The sequence below is a fragment of the Paramormyrops kingsleyae genome, chromosome 20 (assembly GCF_048594095.1).
Source record: "Paramormyrops kingsleyae isolate MSU_618 chromosome 20, PKINGS_0.4, whole genome shotgun sequence".
NCBI classification, from domain to species: domain Eukaryota; kingdom Metazoa; phylum Chordata; class Actinopteri; order Osteoglossiformes; family Mormyridae; genus Paramormyrops; species Paramormyrops kingsleyae.
In genome coordinates, this window is record NC_132816.1 from 10300083 (window position 1) to 10323822 (window position 23740).

The 23740-nt window shown below is 42.4% G+C and overlaps 3 protein-coding genes across 11 annotated transcripts in view; all 3 read right to left on the reverse strand.

Annotated features, from left to right (window-relative positions):
• LOC111836813 (stromal membrane-associated protein 1-like) overlaps positions 1-11089 on the reverse strand; it is a 33619-nt gene extending 22530 nt beyond the window's left edge. For 3 of the 7 annotated variants that reach the window (XM_023798416.2, XM_023798406.2, XM_023798396.2), the window contains exon 1: positions 10559-11087. In XM_023798416.2, the coding sequence (XP_023654184.2) occupies positions 10559-10676 (118 nt within the window). In that variant the 5' untranslated portion in view covers positions 10677-11087. Of the gene's footprint in view, positions 1-10558 lie in introns of all 7 variants that reach the window. The other 4 variants (XM_023798447.2, XM_023798432.2, XM_023798439.2 and 1 more) reach the window with 3 other exon arrangements.
• Positions 11090-12356: 1267 nt separating this feature from the next.
• Positions 12357-15927, reverse strand: cenpk (centromere protein K). The gene is made up of 11 exons (XM_023797681.2): positions 15809-15927; positions 15608-15631; positions 15379-15516; positions 15226-15282; positions 14991-15054; positions 14839-14885; positions 14329-14411; positions 14090-14188; positions 13632-13767; positions 13484-13537; positions 12357-13373 (listed from the first exon to the last, which is right to left on the reverse strand). The coding sequence occupies exons 1-11, from the start codon at positions 15809-15811 to the stop codon at positions 13218-13220; spliced, it is 861 nt and encodes a 286-aa protein (XP_023653449.1). The 5' UTR covers positions 15812-15927; the 3' UTR covers positions 12357-13217.
• A 1318-nt stretch (positions 15928-17245) lies between these two features.
• On the reverse strand, positions 17246-23428 carry LOC111836400 (T-cell leukemia homeobox protein 1-like). 3 transcript variants are annotated; one of them, XM_023797654.2, is made up of 3 exons: positions 22690-23428; positions 20802-21003; positions 17246-18073 (listed from the first exon to the last, which is right to left on the reverse strand). In XM_023797654.2, the coding sequence occupies exons 1-3, from the start codon at positions 23156-23158 to the stop codon at positions 17863-17865; spliced, it is 882 nt and encodes a 293-aa protein (XP_023653422.1). In that variant the 5' UTR covers positions 23159-23428; the 3' UTR covers positions 17246-17862. The 3 variants fall into 3 exon arrangements, with proteins under 3 accessions (XP_023653422.1, XP_023653412.1, XP_023653429.1); XM_023797644.2 differs by having other exon boundaries at positions 20802-21033; positions 22690-23423; XM_023797661.2 differs by having other exon boundaries at positions 20802-21033; positions 22984-23406.
• Between the last annotated feature and the right edge of the window lie 312 nt (positions 23429-23740).

Below are 23740 nucleotides of genomic sequence, written 5' to 3' on the forward strand. Positions count from 1 at the left end.
CGAATCCCAGCAGACTCTGGGGGCGTCCCCCAATCCCGAACAGCTCCCCGACATCTGCTCTGCTGTCAGTGCCGATTCTCCGGATCCACCTTAACGGATGACAGGCGCGGCTCATCCCTGCATTCATCAAGCGTATTGTTTTATTTATTTATTTATTTGTTTATTGGGGGGAGGGGGGGGGGGCGTTACACACCTGCATGATAAATAGGTCAAGCGCCCCCTCCCCCAAGGGCTGAGAGCTGGGTGCTCAGTGTCAGCTGTAACCCCTAAGCGACCCAGTTTCTGGGTTAGACTCAATTACAGGAGCCGGCAGTGGTGCTGGGACCCACACTGATGGGGGCCATAATTCCAGGGGGGGGGGGGGAGGGGCTGACATGGAAGATCAACAGGCAACAGAGAGGCTCATCGCCTCAGCTTCATCACTGCATCTGCCTGCCCAACACAGACCTTTCTATTACTTAACACTGCATGTGTGTTGCATATTGGCAGCTGGGTGTAGTGTAGTGTGGGGGGGGGGCAAGCACGGAATGCCACCAATTACCACCCATCCAAGGGCACTCGGGCTAATGTACCAGCCTGGGGATGCAGATCTGCGCAGCGCCATGGAAATGCCCCATTCCCAGTTTGGCAGATTTAAAAAAAAAAAAAAACTGACTAAAACCAGAGTTTGCTATGAAAAAGTCATCACAAGTTGCCTTGATACATATTCAGATAGACGTGTGATCTGTTAGTGACATAAAACAATGTTTTATTCGCCATTTGCACAGGTACACTGGCTTGCTGCTCTTCACAAACTCCATCTCACTCTCTTCTGTGACACACATATACACGCACAGTGGAGAGTGAAGCCTGGAGTCCCAGCGCAGGGTTGGGTCATTTATCCGGCACCTTTGGAGCATTGTGGGGACCTTGCTCAAGGGCCCACTGCACGCGACTATTCTGCAGAGCATTCGAACTGGCGACCACCCAATCACAAGGCACAGAGGCCCAACCCACTGTGCCCCCTGGGGGAGGTATGATGTACTGCAATGCAACAATGCCGCAAAATATTTCTACCTGGGAACAAAGAGAGTTGGGTGGGGGGGGGGGGGGGAAGCAAGATCAAAGCGTGAGCCGTGGCATGTAACGAGCAAAGGGGGGCCAGTCACAGCTCGTCATGGGTGGGTGGGGGTCAGTGAAAGGGACCCCGGGTACCACATCATAATGAGGGTGAAGTACCCCCCCCTACACAGCCCCAAAAGCAGGGACCTGCACTGGCAAACAAGGGGTAACAGGGAGGTAATAATATCAGGAGACTGCGTGAGCCCTGCTAATGAGATTTATAATGAGATTTTCTTGTTCATATTAACGCGAAACACAAAGGATTGCAGAAGCAGCCCACGTGCCGATCTTCCGCAGAGCGGGACACCTATTATTTACGTTTTCATTTGTAAAAGGTAATTTCTTTTTTTTTTTTTTTAATTAAGAAGACTCAGCCAACGTGCCCGCAGTGCTCACTGTGGTACAGAGCAAAACTTTCAGAGGAGAGACAGCTACTGGGGTCCCAGTAGTGCAGGCTGCCATGACACCGCCCCTATGGCTCCGCCCCTATGGCTCCGCCCCTCCTCCTCACCACGGGTGCCACCGCTGAGTCTCTCGTGCCCAGCCTTTCACAGCTGTGCTTCCACTGGGGGGGGGGGGAGGGAGGTGGTTGCAGACCAGCGTTTCTCAAACTAGTCCTCGCGAACCCCCAGACGGGACATGTTTTTGCTCTCTCCCAATTCCCTCTGGGGGGGTCCGCTGCTGTAGACATAAACAGACTGGGGGAGGGTGTAGCGATGGTCTCACACCTCACCAGCTCCCGTCGCTCAACAAGTTAAGCACTGTGTTAACAACGCGTAGGTTGTGGGTTCACATCCCAGGGAACACAGATACATTGTAAGCCTTCCCTTTACTGCAGGCTCTTTTGGTAAAGGAGGTAAGAGCTCCACGGGGCACTGGAAAGGCTCCTCCCTGCCAAAACACCACGACCCCTGATGCGATCCAGAGGAGATTCACCCAACACAACTGCGAGTCATACAGGGAACATCCGTCAATCCAAGCTTAAGATTCAAAGGAACCTTCCAGGCTGCTGCACTGATGCAAGTAAATTCATTTGAAAAAGCAATAAAAAAAAATACAATTTTGGGTCAAACAAGTAAAACTCTTGGAAACTCCTCACTGCTCCAAAGCCTGCAAGCCAAGTAGTCCAGGCCGTCTGAGAATCCCCATAGCAGGGGGTCATGGACGGGGGGTATGGAGGAGAGCAGCCACCCCCCCCCCCCACGGCATCAGCGCGGTCATCCAGGGGTGGGAAATCTTATCCGCAAAGGGCTGGTGTGCATGCAGGTTTATGGGATAACCTTTAGGTCAGCTGTTCAGGTGTGAGGACTCTTCAGCCAATCAGTCCTCTAATTAGTGACCTAATTAGGGAGTTGCAGCGAAAACCTGCATACACACCGGCCCTTTGCGGATAAGATTGCCCACCCCTGGCCTGAGCTCAGTCCTGTCTGATAGTTTGAATTAGCAACACACAGTACTAGTATAAAACATTTAAATTAAGCACCAAGCCTGAAGCCGCTGTTACAGTACAGTATGTCCAAATTAGAGCCATACTGGCCAATTCTGAACAGCATATCAGCTCAGCCAAAGTTGTCAAAGTTACCAAACATTACATCATTTCATACTGCAAACTGGGGAACTGACTGGTAAACAACAGATTTCAACACAAGCTGTCACCTGGACAGCTTGAGCAGATTTAATTTGATTTTGTACAATATCACTCCCCAAAATGCTTAACACACCACAACATGTCCAATTAGGTGTCAATTAGACAGCACTGAGTGCTGAGCATACTTCAGTCTCTTATGAGTAACGATGCATTTCTTGGTAGGTGGTAGTCATGTTCTCTTTTTCTCAATCTGATCAATTATTTAGGAGAAATCTTTGGAAATCTCTCAGTTCTGGTTAAGTGGCTGAGTTCCTGTTTTCTGATGGGTTTTTCTGACAGACAGACATGGACAAACCTCCGAGATAAAGCTCAGTAAGAGCTCAAAGTGAGACAGGATGCATCAGAGGGTACAGAAAACAGACAACGAGCCGATACTGTGTCTGCAATTACTGTAACACCGATACGAGCGTACATCCCATCAGGCAGACAGCAGGGGCTGCATTTTCCCCCTCAAGTGGATGATTCTGCTCTAGTGGGTGGGGTCTGTCTCACCCGCCCACGCACCCCAGGTATTGTTCACACACAGAGTCTGGTCCCTCAGAGTCTGGTCTTAAAAAAGGAAACGCACTGACGAATCAAACTTCAATGCTCAAAATTCACCCAAGGGCAGCAAGACATTTCCAGCTCACAAAAGCAACGGGGCAACAGCGAGTGCCAGATATTTTCCCGAACTGTCCACGGCTCAGTGCCGTGAATAGGGAGCGATCTCCCACAGGCGGCTCAAAGCAGGGTGGGTGGGTGGGGGTGTGTGTGTGTCTGTGTGTGTGAGCACAGGCCATGTGGCAGCCGCCACAGCAGACCTGGCCAAGCGGAGGCTGGCAAACCCTGGCCAACATCATTATTCATCATTACCATATTTAGCTATTTACATAATGACTTCATTAAACTAACTTAAATATTTACAGTAATACCAATTTATATAGCCAGATTAACAGCACCGTTCTTCGACAGTACTTTCCCCATCTGTGAGCTGGTCCACTTAGGTAGCTTTGTGATCAAAGCCCAGCTCCCAACACAACAGATTGTAAATTAAGCATATTCAGCTTACAGAACCTTCCCTAATATGATCAGAAGGTCTTACATACCTCCACACAGTGTGCGAAATATCAGGGGGTGTCATGGGTTAATCAGGGGTATCGCACCCCCCTCGTATTTCGCACACTGCCTTCACAGCTAGGGCTGTTGCGATCACGTCACGATGTAATCGCGATTGTATGGCGCATGCGTAATAATCACCAGGGCTTCAGATGACGGCTCAAACATTTGACAGATGCCGGTGTTCTGTCGATATATGCTGCCTTGTCAAAAAATGCTACCATAGTGCTAATCGATAGCCCTAACCCTAACCCCCCAAAACCCTTACCTTAACCCTAACCCTAAACCCTAAAACCTAACCCTAATCCCAAGACGGTAGAACTGCACATGCGCAGAAAGGCTCGATAGCACGTCTCGATAGGTAGTATTTTATGACAGAACACCGGCTTTTCAGTACTATACAGACGTTTACTTACACCCACAGTTTGGTAAGCAGTTTAGTAATGTGCCTAAAATATTAATGAGATGCGTATTGCAAGGCCAAAAGTTAGTGATCTGTACCTATAAATTCGGCGTATCCTTGTGTTTAATAAACGTGATGGACTTTAAACTGCAAAATGTACCACCACACCACCAACATCTTTTTACCACAATATCTCCTCTTTCAAAAGATGTTGTGGCTGTTGAGCTGTTCCTTTCTTCACCGCCATTTCAGTGTTTGTCGCTTCCATGATTTACCAAAACAGTAGCATGTGGCGTGCTCCACTAACCAAATCTAATAAACATACGGATACTGAATTTATACAGACTACTGACTATTGGACGTCACATAACACATTTCATTACTATTTTAGTTAAAATACTAAGCTGCTGACCAAATTGTGGGCTTAAGTAAACGTCCATATAGTACTGAAAAGCCGGTGTTCTGTCGAGTTGAGCTACTTTGTTGAGTTAGGCTACCGTAGCGCTAATCGATAGCCCTAACCCTAACCCCCCAAAAACCCCTAAAACCCTTACTCTAACCCTAACCCCTAAAACCTAACCCTAATCCCAAGACGGTGGAACTGCACATGCGCAGAAAGGCTCGATAGCACGTCTCGATAGGTAGCTCAACTCGTCAGAACACCGGCATACGGACACATGTTTCACCCGTCATGTAAAGCCCTGGTGATTATTGCGCATGCGACAGCCCTATGCCACATAAAATCATCAACAAGGCTAAATATGCCACACTCACAAAGATCTAAACCAAAGGCAATCAGAGCTTTAGCTGCTACTCCCTCTGCAGGCTTAGTACTATAACTGACACAACAGAGCATCTTTGCCTCTGTTTTCACACTGACAGGAATTAAAAGGCATTAATGGATGTTTCTGCAGGGAGGCTTACTTAATCACTATACATCAATTTAAAGGGCATAATTAAGAGGGCACAGTGATATTAACCCTCTTGATAAAATTACACACCTGCATGTAAAATATCTTACATATTTTTACATCTATTTTGCAGCAAACAATGGATACATTAAAAAACGACGCTGCTCTTTTTTTAAGGGCCCATCTTCCTAGTGGAACTCTAGCTCCACCTAGTGGTCATACATAGAAAATGGTATCTAGAACACGAGATTATCGCACAACGGGACGTGCTACAAAGGCCTAGGGCAGAGCTGGCGCTGTAAATCACACTTTGCCGTCTAATATAGCCTTACAGGAATAGGATCATCTCTTGAGACAGGGGAAACAAGAAGCAGGATGGTGCATTAAACCGCGAGCGCCTCAGTGCTAAGCCCTCCCCTAAGGTAATTTACTCGTGATGGAGAGAGGCTGACTCCCGCGCTGACCTGCGGAGCCGAGGCGGTAACTTGAGATGATATAATACCACCCTGTCCTGCTGAGCTAGACCGTCAACAGACAAAGCATTCTAGCTCGCATATTTCTACGTTCACACTCGTTTTATCAAGGACAGCCAGCCCTGCTAGGGCAGAAACGCCCCAGAGAGATATAAATCCCACCAGGAGTCCTGTCCGGGCGCGTTTTTATCCACCAATCCCACCCCGTGCTTATTTATGTGACACTTAGTATGTGCTCTAATCTATAATGCCAAAAATACTGAACTGTTACACACAAACTAAAACAGCGTAGACATACACTACATACGTGCCGGCCCTAACTAACCTTTCATACAGCCCTCCAGCCACAACTAGGTTTGTCATCATCAAGCAATCTGCATCAATCCAGTTATAACCAGGGATGGATCATGGACATAACTAGTATGCAAGTACGCATTCACTTTTAAAAACGATACGTGCGACAATCGATTGTTTGTAAAAGCGCAAATGCGAACTTATTTTATGTGCATTTGCGCTGATATAAAGTAGAGCTAGCATATAAAGATTAAAATGCATATTTTGTTTTCATATCAGCGCAAATGCGCATAAAATAAGTACGCATTTACAGTGATACCACAATCGATTATCGCACATATCGTTCATAAAGGTGCGTACTTGCGTACCAGTTACGTCCATCTCTGGTTATAAATAATACACATTATTTAAGAGTTAGTTCCGACCAAGAAATCTGATTGGTCAAGATGCGTTATATCACTCCGCTTTACAGGTGTATCTAAACACCGTTACTTAGTTACATTAACGCGTGTCAGCCTCAACTGACGGAAACACAGTAGACACACTGTTACATTATTAACAACATTTACGTAACACGGATACATTTATCCATAGGGAGCTGCGGGAAAAGCCAGGGGACAAGGATAGAGGCCTGACTATAATGACACGGGGATATAGGGGATTGATTATTCTGACAGGATTAACAGGTAATTGGGCGTAATTTGGCCCGTCTGGCGGGCACATTGTAACCGGACTAAGTAAATCGCATTTCAGGATATTGATCGTATTATTAATAGCGGTCTACTTGACATAAACAAACGTTTCCCGTGGCCAATTCGCTTTAATTTCACCCCGCTTCAATCATGGTAGCAGCGAGCACAGTCGCACGACGCTCCTGCACCCGTATGTATAACTCCCCTCTGCCGGTCCTGACATTGAAAAAAGGAGAAAAAACACGATGAGGGGGAAAAACAGAATGACGCTGCCTTGCGTGCGTCCCCCAGCGCAGTTCCTCAAAAAGTGCGCCGTCTTACGTGGGGGGGGGGGGGGACCTGATAAGAAAGCGCGTGACGTAAGCGCTTCATAACCACGTGAAAAATGGGACAGCGGGGAAGACGGCAGAAGAGCGAGAGGCCATTAAAGGGGGGAGGAGATAGTGGTACTGCATCATCATGGCTGCGCTAAACCTTCAGTGAGAATCAGCTTGCAGTGGAAATAAAAGGAGAGGAGGAAGAAAAAAAAACAATGTTGATGCATTAGTGATTCCAAAACAGCATCCTGTTAAAGTACTATTCTCTAGAGCAGAAATTTAATGAACATGACCTCAATAATGTATTATTGATTGAATGAGGTAGTATTGTTGAATGAAGGGGTACCAACAATGAACATAATCAGGCTGGTAGGCAGGACAGGCAGGGCCACACCAGCCACGTAGAGCCCCCCCCCCCCCCCCCAACTGCAAATATCATATATATAGGAAACATTTGTGAGGATTCAGGCGCTGATGTCATGCACATTATATATACTAGTGACATGCTACTTTTACCTCTCTCATTTTATCTATACAATCTCATTGTGGTTGGAGTCATAGCACAAAAAAATTGGTACAAAACTTAAAACTATTTTGAAATGTAATGTTTTGTAGTCAAACTCTGTTGATGAGGCGTGTATTTAATGAATAAAGGTTGTTTGTGAAATTTGCTAAATACTGCAGTGCATGATGGGTACGATGTTTGGATGCTACTTAAATTTGGAAAGGAGGGGGTCCATTTTTGCTCCAGAGCCGAGTGTACAGTTGTTCCGCCACTATAAACAGGTACATCATCATCTGCATAAAGTAGAGTAAGATGGATGGTGCGAATGCAAATGTGCCTTCCAGGGTGGGATTTCAGGCACTATTATGGGATGACTGACACACCGACAGGCTACATGGACGACAGATGGATTCAGTGAGCATCATCCCTTTCAACAGGCGATGGGAGGAAACCTATTCAGTATTTGGTGATCTGTGTAACCCTATCTTCAATCCATTTCTAATATGCCGACTGGGCCATCCACAGTGGGGTACTGATATGGTAACTCGGTAAGTGATTCAAAGCGACCTCCTGAAGGAAACAGGATGTCTCTGTGCCGTGGTGAGAAATGAGGAGAGCCCTGAAGAAAGCCACACAAACTCAAGTAGAAGATATGAAGCTGGGGCTCAATCCAACCCTGCTATCCTGCAGAGATGACAGGAACCTCCTGAGGAACCTCCAGGAACCATCATGGCATCTATTAATAATCATAATGTAGGAGGTCCTTCTTATATACACAAGCAACCTATAAGAGATACTCCATCAATATTAGTAAAAATGTGAAATTTACTATACTGCAACAGCCTTTGCTGCCCAAAGTGGTCCGGGGGGGGAACTAGAGCCAATACCCTGTTGGCGTGGCGCACAGCTCACGACGCCTGGCACCGCCCGTTGGCAAGCTCCCACGTTCGGCTGTCCTCTCCTTGCTGGAGTGGCCCGTCCGGCTCGCCGATCGCCGTTTTGGCGCTGACTCAAGCCAGAAGACCTTGAGCGGCAGGGTGGAGAGAGAACTCGCCGGGAGAGACCACCAGCTGCTCCAATAGGGGGCGCTGAGGCATTTGGCCTGATGGTGAGACTGACAGATAAGTGGGACAGCAGGAAATGGGCAGACTCTGTGCACACGGTTGGCCTCACTGCGATGCGTCATATTTGCACCGGTTAAGACCACAAAAGCTCCGACCGTTCTACTCGGAACACCTGCCATCACCCCACACACCATCCTGCTACCAGTTCCGGGCTCTGGCAGTCCTTACAGTCAGCTTTAGTGTTCCCCAGTACAAATCCTTCCCTCAATCCTCAAGAAGCGACAGGTACCCTAGGAGATAAGGAGCTGTGGTCAGAAAAGGCCTGGTTATGGTCAGAGAAAGTAGTGCAGGAGGCTGCATTATTCACTAAGAAAGGGGTTCAAGTTTAGATATGCAGTCAGGTAAGCTGCTTTCTCAGCACACAGGCTTTTCACGTCGGCTTTACGGAAAGAGGCGCGTGACTGCCCCTCGAGGATTGGCCGGGACGAGAGAACCAGAGCCCCGACAGGTTTCAGTACCAGGCATGCAGGTGTGGCACCATTGAGCCAAGCTGCTCACAGTGCTACCCAAGAATTTGCAAGATTAGCGCGTATGGAGTCCGTATGGGTTCGAGGTGGGCCTCACAAAGACACTGAAACTGGGCCGTCCGCACGGACTCATAACAGCCAGGCCTCTGCCGTCTGGGTCAAACTGCAATCCTGTTTTTCGGCAGATTACGGACCTTCTGCGAGAAACAGTGGGAGACTAAACGTCCCTTCAATGGTGTGGAAACAAACCAACAGCCACCCCTAGGATTGTAAAAAAAACAACTCAGCAGTACAGCTAGAAAGTTGTAGTGAGGCCCTTCCTGATAGGTCTACAGCTTACTGTACAAGGACAGTTGGCAGTGGTGGCTTAATGGTTAGGGAAACGCACAACTGAAAGATCGCAGGTTCGAATCCCCGATTCAGCAAGGTACCCCCCCTCCCCCCAAGCACTACTCTCTGGGTGCTGAATTTTAGCTGCCCCCTGCTATGTCACGATGTCGCATATGGGTTAAATGCAGAGGAAACATTTCGTTGTTGTGCACGGTGTGTTGTGGTGCGTCAACAATAACCACTGATCACCAAATTCTAATTCGACAACTCTGAATTATTGCAGTCTTGCAGTATTTGAATAATAATGATGTCTTGTGCGAGAACGCAGACAAGATGAACATCCGCTGTGGCGAGCCCGTCCTATTTACATGAACTAGGATTCCTGAATCTCAAATGCCACAGTACACGAAACGTAGCCCGTATTAACTATTCATGAGCGTCCGGGTTAACGTAGCGCTCTTCCTGCACCCGGACCCCGAAACGCAGCCCCCAGACAGCCCGGCGTCCCGGAAGCTCCACGCTACCGCTGAATCCGGAGACCAAAACTGAGGTGACGGAGAGGATTAGAGATGAAGAACGGCACCTGCCATTGGCCGGACATTGATGACCGTCTTACGGGGCTTTGATTGGCAAAACATCCAGATTTGTATCAGTATGAGAAAACGCATATTTCTGGAAGTAGGGAGACATATTACTCCAAGAGCTCATACCCTTGAAATAGCTTCAAGTTAAATTCTGACTACCATTCCCTATAGCTTTAGGGGAAACCGATACTGAAATATGCATTTGTAATACATATGTAATGGCACAGATGAATAAAATAACGGGATGAATGAAGGTTTTTGCAGGAATGCGTTGAATGCGTCCTTGTGGAGACAGGACTGGGGCATGTTTGTGGAAATGCACCGGGTTTAAAGTGACTATCACCATCCTGCATCCGTTACCCACACCCATTCCCTAAAATTACCAATGCCGTAATAATTCCGATTAAAACATTCAAATGCGACGAAAAGAATTGTGACTGGATTATTAATGATTAGTGGATGAAGGGATGGATGAATGAATGAATGAATGAATGACCTGTTAAATATTAAAGAAGGCATGCAGAAATCATTCAGTCTATCCAAACCCGCATAAAATTAACAGAAGGGGCTAAAACACGGTATCGGTACCGATGTCTGAAAACACCTCCCAGTACCTTTAGCTTCGCAGTCAGCGCAGTACTTGTTGTCCTCCTCCCGCAGCATTTTGGACAAGATCGCCTGGTGCTGCTCATTCAGCTTCTGGGCCTTTTCCCTTTCCGATCGGGTCGCCATCTCTCTATCCCTCCGTCCCCCCTGCGTCGCTTCTCTCCGACAAAACGCCGACACCTACTTCCCTGAAGCAGCAGTCAGTAAACCGGGCCGGCTGATGAGCAGGACCATCCCCCGGAGCTCAGGCACCGAGGGCAAGGCGGCGCCAAATATGGCAAGGGGTTGGCAAGCGCCCGGACCTGGACCTGGACCCGGAACCGGAACCGCTACGCAGCTGGTGCCGGAGAGATGGCCGGCTGATCCAGGGGCAGTCAGTAATAATGATGACACCTGACTGGAGCCGGCGCCTTGTCTGCCGATGGGAACAGTGCGGTTTCAGTTACGTGCCTGACGTCTGTGTGACGGGGGCCGGCAGGCTGCCCGCTTACTGCGGCTGAATGGCAGCACGACTGAGGAAAAGCGACGCGTCTGCAGTGCCGGCTACTGACGTTTCCAGTACGGGGGATTAAAAACTATCCGCACGCACTCATGGTATATAACGGCAAATACAGGGTTACCGACTCTCGCGAATCTGGCGTGACACGCATGAAATCTTACAGCAAATTTTATTCTATTAAAAAAGTAAAATTAGCTACATCGAAAGCGTTGGGCAATTTGCAAACCCTGCAGACTATTTACAAGGTAATAAAACGTGTAAATGTGTGTGCAGACTTGTCTCAAATTGAAAATCTCAGCTAACCAAAGTTGGCAACCCTGGCAAACGTGAGAGAAGCTGAAATTTCACGAGTCACCAACAATAAAAAACGTCTAAACATACATTCACTGAATGGGAAGCTCATATTCCAGTAATTGTAATGTTATAATTTAATATCTGAGCATGAGGTCAGGGCAAACATTCAGATAAATCACTGAGCTGAATAAAGACCTGTCTTCCTTTACTAAATGTTTTAAATCTATGCCAGGTAAATACTGGCTCTTGATTTATAAAAAGATATATAATTAAATATAATCTCTGTAAAAAGCATCTGGTGTGCAAGCACATCTACAGTTAAAAAAAATGGAATGAACCGGGTCTATGAATGAACGACTCAAGAAGTGTTATATGAACTACTTTTAAATCATAGTAACAATTAAACAGTGTTACAGCATTACACATTGCAGAATCCTTATTATTACGGTTATAGACTCATAGATAGTATGTGAACGCTTGTATTTGGTGACTAGTGAAACGTCCTTCATTGGCAGCAACCGCACCCAGATGGTCTCTCTAGCTGCTGATCAGGTCTGTACTGTAGTTAGGTGTGCCCCAGCTTCTTCTGAGTTTTAGGTCAGACATCCTGACATTCTGCTGATACATCTTGGAAATCATTCGCTCCCCAGTAGCAAAACACCATTATGAAAACTGCTAAGCTATTTATGCACAAAATAGCATTTTGTGCATAAATAGCTTAGCAGTTTTCATAATGTGTAACATTCAAAATTGAGATTTTGAATGTTATGCAGTCATCTTTTATAGATTTCACAAATATGTAACTCACTGATTTCTTGTTGACTGTCTTGCTTCCACAAGCTTGATTATTTTGTTTGTCATTAACTTCACTTTTCACCAACTTTAGTGACTCAACCAGTACAGCTGCACTGACTCTGTCAAGAAAATGTGCTTCCGTTTGTTTCGCCTGTTCCCAGTGCACACAACTGTAGCCCACATAATGTAAATGATTTACATTTAGTCATGTGAAAAAATTAGGACTCACCCTTTATTTCTTCATTAATATCAACATATCAATATAAAATCTTCTTTCAAATTATATCTGTAAAGGTGACGTGATTGCACAACCTGTGCAAAAACAATACACACACTTATTTAATCAACGAAATCAAGAAGTCAATTTCCACTGAGGAAGAAATTAGGACACCCTCACAATCATATTTAAAATGCTTAGAATTAGATTCAGGTGCACAACATCAAGTGAAAATGGTTAGAACAATGTTACAGAACATTTTGGTGGAACCTGTTTTATTTAAACCACAGACAATATTTTGGTTTGCTCTTTATTATTGAAGTGAGTGATGTTACCTGCTATGGAATGTGGATGATCTTCTGTTCCAATGGGTCATTGTGCATGTTTGCACAACCAAGGACAAGCCGAATGTCCCTTTAGTTTTAATTATGCAAACACATCAATCGCGTGTTCAAATCAGTAATGTCTTTAGTAGATAAACATAGCACTGACATTATGTACATCTCATACAGGAAATGTATTACTTATAAAGCACTTACATTCTGCAGTACAGCTAAAGGAATTACACTGCAAAATCCTGTTGAACTGTTCCACTGTTTTCCTCTAGACACTCTTTATTTATTCTAAGCTAAGATCAGCATTGACAATGGGTGACATTAAAACTAAATAAATAAGTTTATCACAGTACATATACAGGAAGCTTATATACAGTTTAAAAAACAGAATATTGATCTCAAGGTGCAATAATTGTGTGTAAATGCCCGAGCCCAATTATAAAGCACAGCACAGACTACACATCATATTGAGATATTATATTTTACATGAGCAACAATATATCTAGAGCATGAATGTGTCACTGTCACTAATAAAAAGACTCCAAGCGAATTTTGACGGAATCATCTGGATGTCTGGATGCGATTCCATATCGGAGCAGCATCTCAATGTACGGTGGCCAGAAGCTCTCGTTCATCACCACGTAAGGTTCATGAGGGGTTTCCACCGTCTTGTTCATGAGGAGCTGTCAGGGTCGCAAGAAGCAGAAACCCAGTGAGCACACGGACCGTGACGACAAAACAGACAATTCCAAACCGGATAATACTGCGTGTACGTGCACCAGCGTGGACGTACCTCCAGGATATCGTGGAGAGAAATGAGGTCTCCTCTTGGCTCCGGACGAAATTTCTGCATCAAATTGATTTCATTAACTGCAGTCCCTTTTCATCAAACAGAACGGTAAGAAAACATTGGAGAAGCGGCATGGAGAGGAGGATCTCACCTTCTTCCTTTTGTTGCCGTTCTCGCCCTCCTGAGGAAGCGGGAAATGTTCCTGCAGTATGTCACTAAGCGTGCTCAGCAAGTTATCCTGGAAATCTTTCATTTTCTTAAGTTTTTTCTTCATGTCCAGTAAAACACTAGAAGTGTATTGCTGTGTCAGTCAATCAAAAGATGACATACTAAACAAACATACTACGTGCCGTCTTAGCAGTTAGCCGAACGCCCTACTCACACACGGAAAAACACACAGGAAATTAGCACCCACTCCTGGGGCCCATAATACGATGCAAGATTTGTGGGTTAGCCAGATAACTTGTCGGATTTAAATGTAAGTGAACGAAGAAAAGTTAATTTAAATTGGGGAACCTTAAATCTAGTTAACCAGCAAATCTTGCTTTGTATTACCGGCCCCAGATGTGTGGTTTTGTGTTTACATCAAGCCATCCGATGTACACATACCTTGTTTCTGATAGTCTCTCATTTTCTTCTTGCAATGCCTTTACTTGTTCGGTGGCTGCCCTCAACACCTCCTCCTTTTCTTCTAACCATTTCCGCTCACTGTAAAAGAACATGCTCACTGTAAAACAACACGCTCACTGTAAAACAACATGCTCACTGGACTTCTGCCTAGTCTTATAGTTATTTCACTGTCCAGCTTTGCCACATTAAAATGTGAAAATACAAAGATGAGACCAGACCTTTTTAAAATCTCTCTGAGTTTATCCCTCTTTGCTTGACAACAAGACAGAACCATCTCAAGTTGTGCATTCAGCTGAGACAACTATAAAACAAGTGAGCAGAGAGGAAAAAAAAAAATCAGTGTCGAAGTTTTAAAGGAAATAGTTTAAAAAGTTTCCAACACCATCAGCATTTAATAATGTTATGTTCAAGGTCTCCCCTTAATTTACTGATGTTAAGATTCAAATAAACTAACATTTGTTTGCAAGTAAATTTAATTACTTTACATTTATACAGATTTAGGATGATAAACATGAGAATATTAACAAATTTATCCAACAAACTTAATCAAGAGATTTATAATTTCTCTTTCTTTCCCATGTAGCAACTATGATACTGACATCAGAAATGGCCAGAAATCTTCAGAAATCTAAAGCTTTAAGCGATTGCTATATAAATGTAAATTCTTAAAAACCTCAAATTCGGCAAGACATACATGTAGAAAAGAGTCGCTGCTCTGACACACTTACCTCCTCTCTTCCCACGGAGAGTAACACTTCAGGATTTACGGACAGCACTGGGGACCGAAAATGACAGGCCTGTTTAAGAGACACTTTCCCCTTCAAATCATTTGCTCAACATAAGTCACAAACAGCGTTTCTGGCGTTTAATTGTCACGTACATCTTGGCTCACTCTCTTCCCACTGCTTCAGCTCTGCTGTCAAAGTATTTATCCGGTTCTCTGTCTAAGAGGCAACACAGAATTAAGGATTGTTTTCAGACAGATGCAACTATGTTCTGAATCTTAATGTAGTTGTTTAGGATTTGCCGGTTGCACACTGCGAAAGTTTTTCTTGTACAATACCACGGTACTTTTTAAAAGCATGCAAGCCATAAAACAACAGCATACAACATACCTCATTTAACTGGTTCTCAGAAGAGTCCGCATCTGTCACAGCGATGTCATTCTGAAGCTGGGGGACGTATGACAAGATGGACAAAGGTGTCAATCTTATCCACCCTAACACACATGACGTCGCATGTAGATTAATACAACCGCAAATCCACACCTGCTGCATGTAGTTAAACTGCTCGTCACATTCAACCAGCAGCTCTTCCCACGCAGCCTCCGAGCACTGCTTGCTGACCGGGGGGTCTGGCGGCAGGATGCCCTGGTACTCTGACATTTGCTTGGAAAGAGCCTTTGCCTGACAGAAGGACCGTTAGAAAATTTATATAGTGCAGCCGGTGTAACGGTGTCATAGAAAGAGTGAGCCAAACAAAAGGCTGAAAACTTACATTTTTAAGCAATTCATCCGGATCCTGCGCAAAAGAGGAATACATAATCGTTACGTGGAGACTCGAATACAATACGATGCTAACGAGCTAGCTAGCGTTGCAGTTCCTCCGTTAAAAGTGATATTACAGCGAATTCTCCCGATAGATCAAAACCAGGTTAAATAATTAATGACTGGGAACAATTAAAAAACAAGCACTCACCATATATCTAGTCGGCAATAGTTTCAAAGGACGACAATCAAAGCTTTAGCTAGCCGGAGCAGCCAATCACACCCAAAATACGAAAAAGCCGCCAATGTTTCGGGTCGTGACGTCATAGCGGAAGCGGAAGTGCGTGACACATATAGGGGTGTCACTTTTCATTCGTGTAGTGTATATGCATTCGGGGTCTGTGTAATCAACGTCGGCTGGTATTCCAATGTCCATAGATTATTTAGTAAATCCGAGACGAATAAATTGCAGTTATCTGCAGATGGGCGATCCTGGGCGATGGGTATTCCTTGCAGTTTTAAAGCCGCCAGTATCAAGCAGCGCACTGTCCACCTCAGAATGAACCTCTGCTTGGCACAATTCACCAATTTCATTTTTATTTTACGATCCAGTTATATCATCCCTTGTTTTACTGAGTATAAAAATGGTGAGGATAAAAATGAATTTTGAATCATATGAAACTAATTGTGCATTTATTATTTTCAAGAATTATGTAGTTTTTCGGCGACTCGTAAAATACCTAAGCACAGATGAAAATGTGGGATGCAAGCAAAAAAAAAAATAAAATGGTGTATAAAATGGTGTATATATGCTTCTGGCGCACTTGTGGAATGAAGGAATGTGGGGTAAGAATGGTTTCTCAATTTTGTGGTTTCAGAAACGTTTAAAATGTAAACCACAGGAAGCTTACATGTGAAATTGTAAAGAGCTAGATGGCACCAAAATACTAAAACAATGAAAACAAAAAACAATTGTTTCTAATAAAATAATTTCTTAGCATGAACAATTTGAAGCATTAAACTTGTTCAATATGTTAAAATATATTGCTTCTACTCAGGATAAACGGCTTCCTTTGAGTGTAACACTAGAGAATCATCATTTTAAATACATTCAGAAACAAAATAATGGCAAAATGGTTGCCCATTGGTTTTAATCTTACTGTAGAGATGACATCTCCTAAAACATACTCAGAGAATGGTTTGTACAAACTTGAGGGCCTTCACTGGTCTTTTCATTGCATTTTAAGAAAAGTGAGAACTAAGTAGTGGATGTTGAGAATGCACCTACACCCTCTGCTTTGTTTTTTTTGAATGACAAATGTCTGGTCCCCATTTGTTTTTGTTTTAGTAGTGGACGGGGTTTGAGAAGTCCCTGGTTGATGCACCAGAAACCTTTACAAATGGATGATGAAATGAAACCTTGCATTCCTGCACTAATGGAGACGGAGACCCTGGGCTGTCTCACACACACTGCTGCACGTCTGCATCTGCTCAGTGTTTGGAAAGCCCTGCCATTCCCACAGGGCCCAAAATGGAAGGAAGAAAAGCATAGGCCACCTTCTGAAAGGGACAGACTTACAGTCTCTGAAAGATATGCTATGAACCACATTCACTCCATACAGTAGCCTAAAGACATTTGTCAAGGCAATGCATTTGTAATTATAAAGTTTTAATGTTTTTAAGTGCTGTGCAATGATTCCCAGATTGATTTTCATTTTATACTTATATGCACTTATATGATAAGTACAACATTTTATGTATTTTAACAAAAAACAGATATAAACAGATGCATGTTACATTGTAAAACAAAACATTAATGAATCAATTATATCTCAAAATCTGAAGAATTTCTTGAAACATGTTCTCACAATGAGCTGGTACCACATTTTTTTTTCTTTTGTGAAAGCATAGTGTGTGAAGTTAATGATATGGACATTTTATATAGAAATAAAATCTAAAACTAATTCAGAAAAAATAGGTACTTCTAATGTCTCATTCTGAATATCACTAACTTCTTTTTAAACAAATCGATCACTTTATCTTCTTAATGAATTACATACAGAATGTGCTGAGAATGGTTGTTCATTTTTTTTCCTATAGCTGTAACTTTCTCTTTAGTTTTTTTATTTTCCATTTGCTTGCTTTCACCATTATACACCATTGCTAGATCGAGGCCATTTTTTTAAATGAATTTTTGTAAACATAATACAGCTGTTGTGTAGCTATTTATTTTCAGGGTGACACAATTTCCGCGTGTCGGCTCCTCTAATCACAAGAGGACATGCTGCTTATTTTGCCGGGTCTCTCTGTCCACGGCTGAAGGTTCTGAAGAGCAAACAAGGAGCTGTTCTGCAGGCAAATAGGGTCGGGGTCTTCTGGCTGTTCCAGTGATTTCTGGAAGGCTTCCTGTTGGAGTTGCAGGAGGATTCGGTTGGCCTGCTGCCGCTCTGCTTCTCTCTCCTCTGCCGTTTGCCGTCTAACAACGAATGACATCAAACACAGAGAATGTCACATCGGCAAGCTGTGACTGCTACTGAGGAAAATGCCATTAGGATGACAGCAGCTTCTCATTGCATACACCCCAACTGTAAATAATAAGCGAGCCTTTAGGAATTTTATTTAATCACATTCTACAATCAGAATTACAGACAGCATAGATACCTTTAAACTTTATACTGTATTGTTAATACACTTCAGTACCAGTTCAAAGACAAAATTATCCACCAACAAAACAAATACATCAGTCACTTTATTATTAATATTATTAATTCTAACATTCAATACAAAATAACCGATAAAGAACCTATTCTCTTGCTGGTAAAAGAAAATTATTATAGACTGGGGTAATGATGTATATTTTGTCAGTTTTTGCAGAAAATATTATACTGTATATATTACAGGTGTTTGGGTTTCACCGCGAGAAGGATAATCTAAAAAGCAAAGTTATCTAATGTCTGATGTGTTACTAAATCAACTTCTTTCACACACTGTAATCTTCGCTGGCCACCACTACTGCGCCCCCCTGTGGCCAATCTGCATCTCGTTCACCATTCCATATACATTTTTATTCTAAAAAAATCACATCACAATATCCGACTTGTTAGCATGATAATATGCAGGATCTTATGTGTGCAGCAAGAAAGACAAGGTAGAGGCTATGTACTGAATGTAAATGCATTTATAAAATTATCGATGTGTGAATATGCTGTATATAACGTAATGAAACAAAACCATTTTTTAAAATGCCCAATTGCTGTAGTATTACTGGACCTTTACGTGATTTTATCACAGAGGCAGTCCTCTGTTACTGTTATATACAGTTACTTAGGTGCAGTGCCTCAAAATATTAAAATGCAGTGTAAATGAAAAAAAAAATCTATAAAATATAAAACCATACATACAATATAAAAAGCATACATTATCCCGCTTGAGCTGGAAACCCAGCATATTTCATGTAAAATACATACTATATTTACTTCCATCCATCTTCCAGTGCCTGTCATGCGTCACAGGGATATTTTATGCAGCTGTTTGTATTTATGTCTATTTTTATTTATGTATTTATTTTATTTATATATTTATTCATTCATGCATATTTTTATTTATATATTCATGCATGTTTATTTTTACCTTTATCTCACATGCATAAAAATGTAAAAAGCTACAGGCAGGAATAAAGAGTTTCTGAGGTTAGGGTCAGTGTGTAGCATCCCAATACATTAATTTATAAGGACAAGACCAAATATGGCCATAAAATTACCCTACTACGTTGCACTTAACGTTTCGAAAAAGTTTGTCCCCTCAGACTTTTTAGTGGATTTCTGAGAATTTATGGCTACTTACCATATTTTCAATACAACTTTGCACCAGCGTTGTGAGGTTATGATGCGGCAGACTACTGGCTTATTGTGTGTTTGTATACATACCATATAAACCTGCATAGGACACAGTATATTCCATGAATGCACCCTGTTTATGTCATATACCTTACCTGTTGCCTTATATATGTAAATATATTTATATTGGATATCTCTCCATATACCACATTTTTGTGCTTAGAGTTTATATGTATTTGTATGACATTTCTTTTTAATTTATATTTTGTAATTTTCCATTGCACAGTATAATCTATGTATAGATTTGCATTTCTCTGTATACCTTGCATACATGTGATTATAATAATACTCTTGATTGGTAGCGGAGCTAAAAGCTCTAGAAAATATCCCATTAAACTTGTTTTTGTCAAAGCATAAAAGGGGCAGTTAAATCCTTGAATATTACATAGAATACTGAGTTAATTAAACGAGTAAGAAATGAATAGAATAAACTCAGAAGTTGCTGCTATGAATGGGGTTTAAAAAACCAAAACAGAAATTCTCACTCATTTTGAGTGAGACTGTTACTATTATGAGGCAATTAAATTAAGAAAAAAAGCTGGACTTGTTTATCTCAGATGTAGAACTCTGTCACACCTTCTAGAATCAATGGATTAACTCAAAATAAAAAAAAATCTCAAGTGTTATGCGTTTGTCATTCGATTATCCATCCACTCATTTTTACAAAGTAAATGTGCGTGTGCGTTGTCCTCATTATTAATGTCAGAATTAGTGTTATTATTAAAATATTGTGTTTTCTATGTAGTTGTCTGCATGGAGCTGCGATATATTTAAATATTTATGATAGGATGATCGCTGTATTTATTTTCGGGTTGACAGTCAACGACTTATTAATAATTAATGAACTACATTAATAAAGTATAGTGCATGTACATGTTCACCCAGTAGGCCTACCGGTCCTAGCCAATGTGACGCCCCCTGTCCGAGGCAAAGTTAAATTGACTGGTTAATTGGCGCCCCCTCAGAAGTTGGCGCCATAGGCGGCCGCCTATATCGCCTTCAGGGTGCCCGGCCCTGCGTTCAATTGTCGACATACGTTTGCCAGGTTTCACTGTTTAAGCTTTGAATATTCTATGATTTAAATCACTGCGATCGGTGATAAATTGCGAAACAGCTTAAAAACTCTATTTCATGAGTCACCGTATATTTGAAGGTAACTTTACCTCTTTAGGAATTTCCCATAAACAGAATAAGATTTATTGCATTATTATTGGAAATGTTTTCGGAATTCTGTAAGCCCTGTCACTGTGATTAATGAGGCACAAAACAGTTATTTTATGAATAACCGAACTGAATGTCCAGTCTTACCTCCACTTAGTCCTTCTGTTTTGGAACCATGTTTTGACTTGCCCATCAGTCATTTTAAGTGTTTTTGCCAAACCTGCTCTCTCTGCAGACGCCAGGTACTTTTGCCGGTGAAACCTTTTCTCCAGTTCACATATCTGATGTCTGGTGAAGGAAGTTCTAGGTTTTTTCTTCTTCGTCGGGCTCCGGTTCTGGTACGGGTGACCTGCACGGCGTGTGGAAGGTGAGAGCGCCGCTGGATTGGGATACAGACGCAAACGGAGGTGGCAGTATCAGCAGGCCAGCAACAAAGACTTCCGAGGCAGAAAGCTAGCAAGACTTTTCAGATGGTCTCAGTGTTATAAGCTACTCGCCAGTGCATCAGCTTTCAGCCATATCTGGCAAGGTGTACTGGAGCACACGTATTGCGTGGTTAATAAAAACGTTCTGAAAACGCACTTTAGCGCCTTAATTGGCCTTATTTTCACTCTACCTAATTATCACTTCTTCCAATGGGCAGTGTAAGTGCGCACTGCTGAACGTGACCTTGCCTACACGTTAAAAATAAAATTAACATAAGAAATGAATTTAACAAAGGTCCAGTTCAAGTCAATAAACTCCATAACAATTTACCAGAGGTTTGGTTATAATCAAAATATTTTTAAAGATGTTGAATATCAGAACATCAGAAATTTACAAACGAGAGGAGGCCATTCGGCCCATCAAGCTCGTTTGGGGGAGAACTTAACTAATAGCTCAGAGTTGTTAAAATCTTATCTAGCTCTGATTTAAAGGAACCCAGGGTTTTAGCTTGTGCTACACTAGCAGGAAGACTATTTCATACTCTAACTACACGCTGTGTAAAGAAGTGCTTCCTCAAATTCGTTTTAAAATGTTCTCCCGCCAATTTCCACATATGGCCACGAGTTCTAGTATGTATACTAATATTGAAATAGCCACTTGAGACCTGTTAGAATCTTATATACCAGGATCATGTCTCCCCCTTAGTCTCCTTTGCTCGAGGCTGAGTATGTTATCCAGCTACTGAATGTATATGTATGTGTGTGTGTGTGTGTGTGTGTGCATGCGTGCGCGCGCACATACATACATATATAATACATATATACATATATAATTTATGTACTGTATTATATATATAGGCCTATTTATATACACATTTTCCTTTGTGTTTGTTATTCTAAAATGTGTCGTCCCTTCCACAAGGAAAATCAATGTTGCATTCCACAACCTTGACTACAAGGAAATAAAAATAAAATTTAATATTCTTGGAAGGATTTTAATATTACGCCAACAGCAGCAATATGGCATAACCACAACAACCTTAGACGTTTAGGGACGCCCTGTTTACCAAAACATTGTTGGAATTCTGTTAAATTAAAATGTCAGAGAAATGGTATGAATTTTGTACAATTCTTCTTTCTTATTATCGTATAGTTGTCATGATGAAATATAATTGTATAGCTTAAATAGTGCCTATATATAGGTTACTGGGTATTTGCTTTGTTTTCTTAGACCTGTATTTGGTACATATCTGTGAACTTCAGTTTCGGTGTGTTCCATGGAAGAACAACTCTTCCAGCTAAACGAAGGGCCCGCCTCAGGTACTCAATTCATATAGTACACCTATCCTTATAAATTATAGGCTATCCCCGAGTTATCCAGAGAGTATCCAATTACAATGAGTATTATTACAGTCTTTCAAAAATGCACCATTTAGTCCTTACTATAGAAATTCGGGATGAAAATCGTGGATTTGAAAGAAATTGTCGCATAAATGAGGAATTTACATATCACTTCAAAATAGAAACCTTACCCCACAATACGTAAAATAAATTAATCAGCATAAAACAAATAATTAAAAATTATACTGGCGTGGCTTATGATTACTTACATGTAAGTCTTTCTTTTGTGTGTCTTCTATTGCTTGACATCCACGGAAAACTTAATCCCGCCAGATTATTAACGGTATTTACATTTTCGGGACTTGACAGCGTCGTAACACCGGGAGGCGCCGATGAATAAAAACTATTTAGCGGTAGGTGAGCGGGAACACTGACGACTCCGGCTTGGTTCGCGTTATGCCCGTGTATGTTCATATCCATATTCATATTGTAAGAGCCAATTAAAGATGTGCTCCCGCAAGAGCTGCTGCTGTATCCCGTAGTATTACTGATGCCGTAGTTACCTGTCATCGTGCTGTAAGCAGTACTGACGATGCATCCCAAGCCATAGTCGGGATCCTGAAGTCTGGAGTTGGAAACCGTGAAACTCCCCTGTTCCGCATGGTTCAAAATGTGATCAATGCCAAAATTTATAGCGTCCGTATGGTTCTGGAAGAGATTACTTCCAGTATGATCCATAGTTTCTGGAAGACTCCGTGTGCGCTAAAGTTTGTGCGCTTCTCGTTTTATTAGGAGATAACGGTGTTTGAAGAACGCTTTGGTATTTGTAAGATATGTGCGCGCCCTGGGTCTGTGATGGCTCAACTGAATCTTACTTTTGTTCTTCGCCTTTTTGTTTTGTAGAGCAACGGAAGCATCAATCAAAGTGTAAAATGGGCTGGGCGACTTTAAGGCTCTGGTGTTTTGCTTTAAAACCCAATTGGCTAAAATATTAAAGATCATTTTATGAAACAAGTAGCTTCGGTATAATGAATAAAAGCCCGGACCCGCAGTAACAACGTCGTACAACTGCAATCAAACAGTGAAACAGCCGTCAGAGTCAAATATCACCAAATTAAAATTGCATAAATAATACCATAAAAGATTGACTGTTACTGATTTTACATATATTTGTAAAAAGTTAACTAGATGTAGCCTAAAATTGGGAATAAAACATTTAGAGTCTAACGTGAGTTCTGTACTTGAGTAGAAAATGACAACATTCATCGATCAGGTGACAGATTACATTTATACAACGCAAACTTCAGAAAACTTGTGGAA

Excerpts from the sequence above, each read along its gene's own strand:
- cenpk (XM_023797681.2), bottom strand. Across the intron at positions 15,517-15,607 it reads CGGATGAATTGCTTAAAAAT|GCAAAGGCTCTTTCCAAGCA; the intron begins GTAAGTTTTCAG and ends TCCTTCTGTCAG. Across the intron at positions 14,412-14,838 it reads TCTCCGTGGGAAGAGAGGAG|TTGTCTCAGCTGAATGCACA; the intron begins GTAAGTGTGTCA and ends CTTGTTTTATAG.
- LOC111836400 (XM_023797644.2), bottom strand. The coding sequence starts at position 23,158 with ATGGATCATACTGGAAGTAATCTCTTCCAGAACCATACGGACGCTATA. Across the intron at positions 21,034-22,689 it reads CACAAAAGAAAGACTTACAT|CGGCGCTCTCACCTTCCACA; the intron begins GTAAGTAATCAT and ends ATCCCAATCCAG. Across the intron at positions 18,074-20,801 it reads AACAGAAGGACTAAGTGGAG|ACGGCAAACGGCAGAGGAGA; the intron begins GTAAGACTGGAC and ends ATTCGTTGTTAG.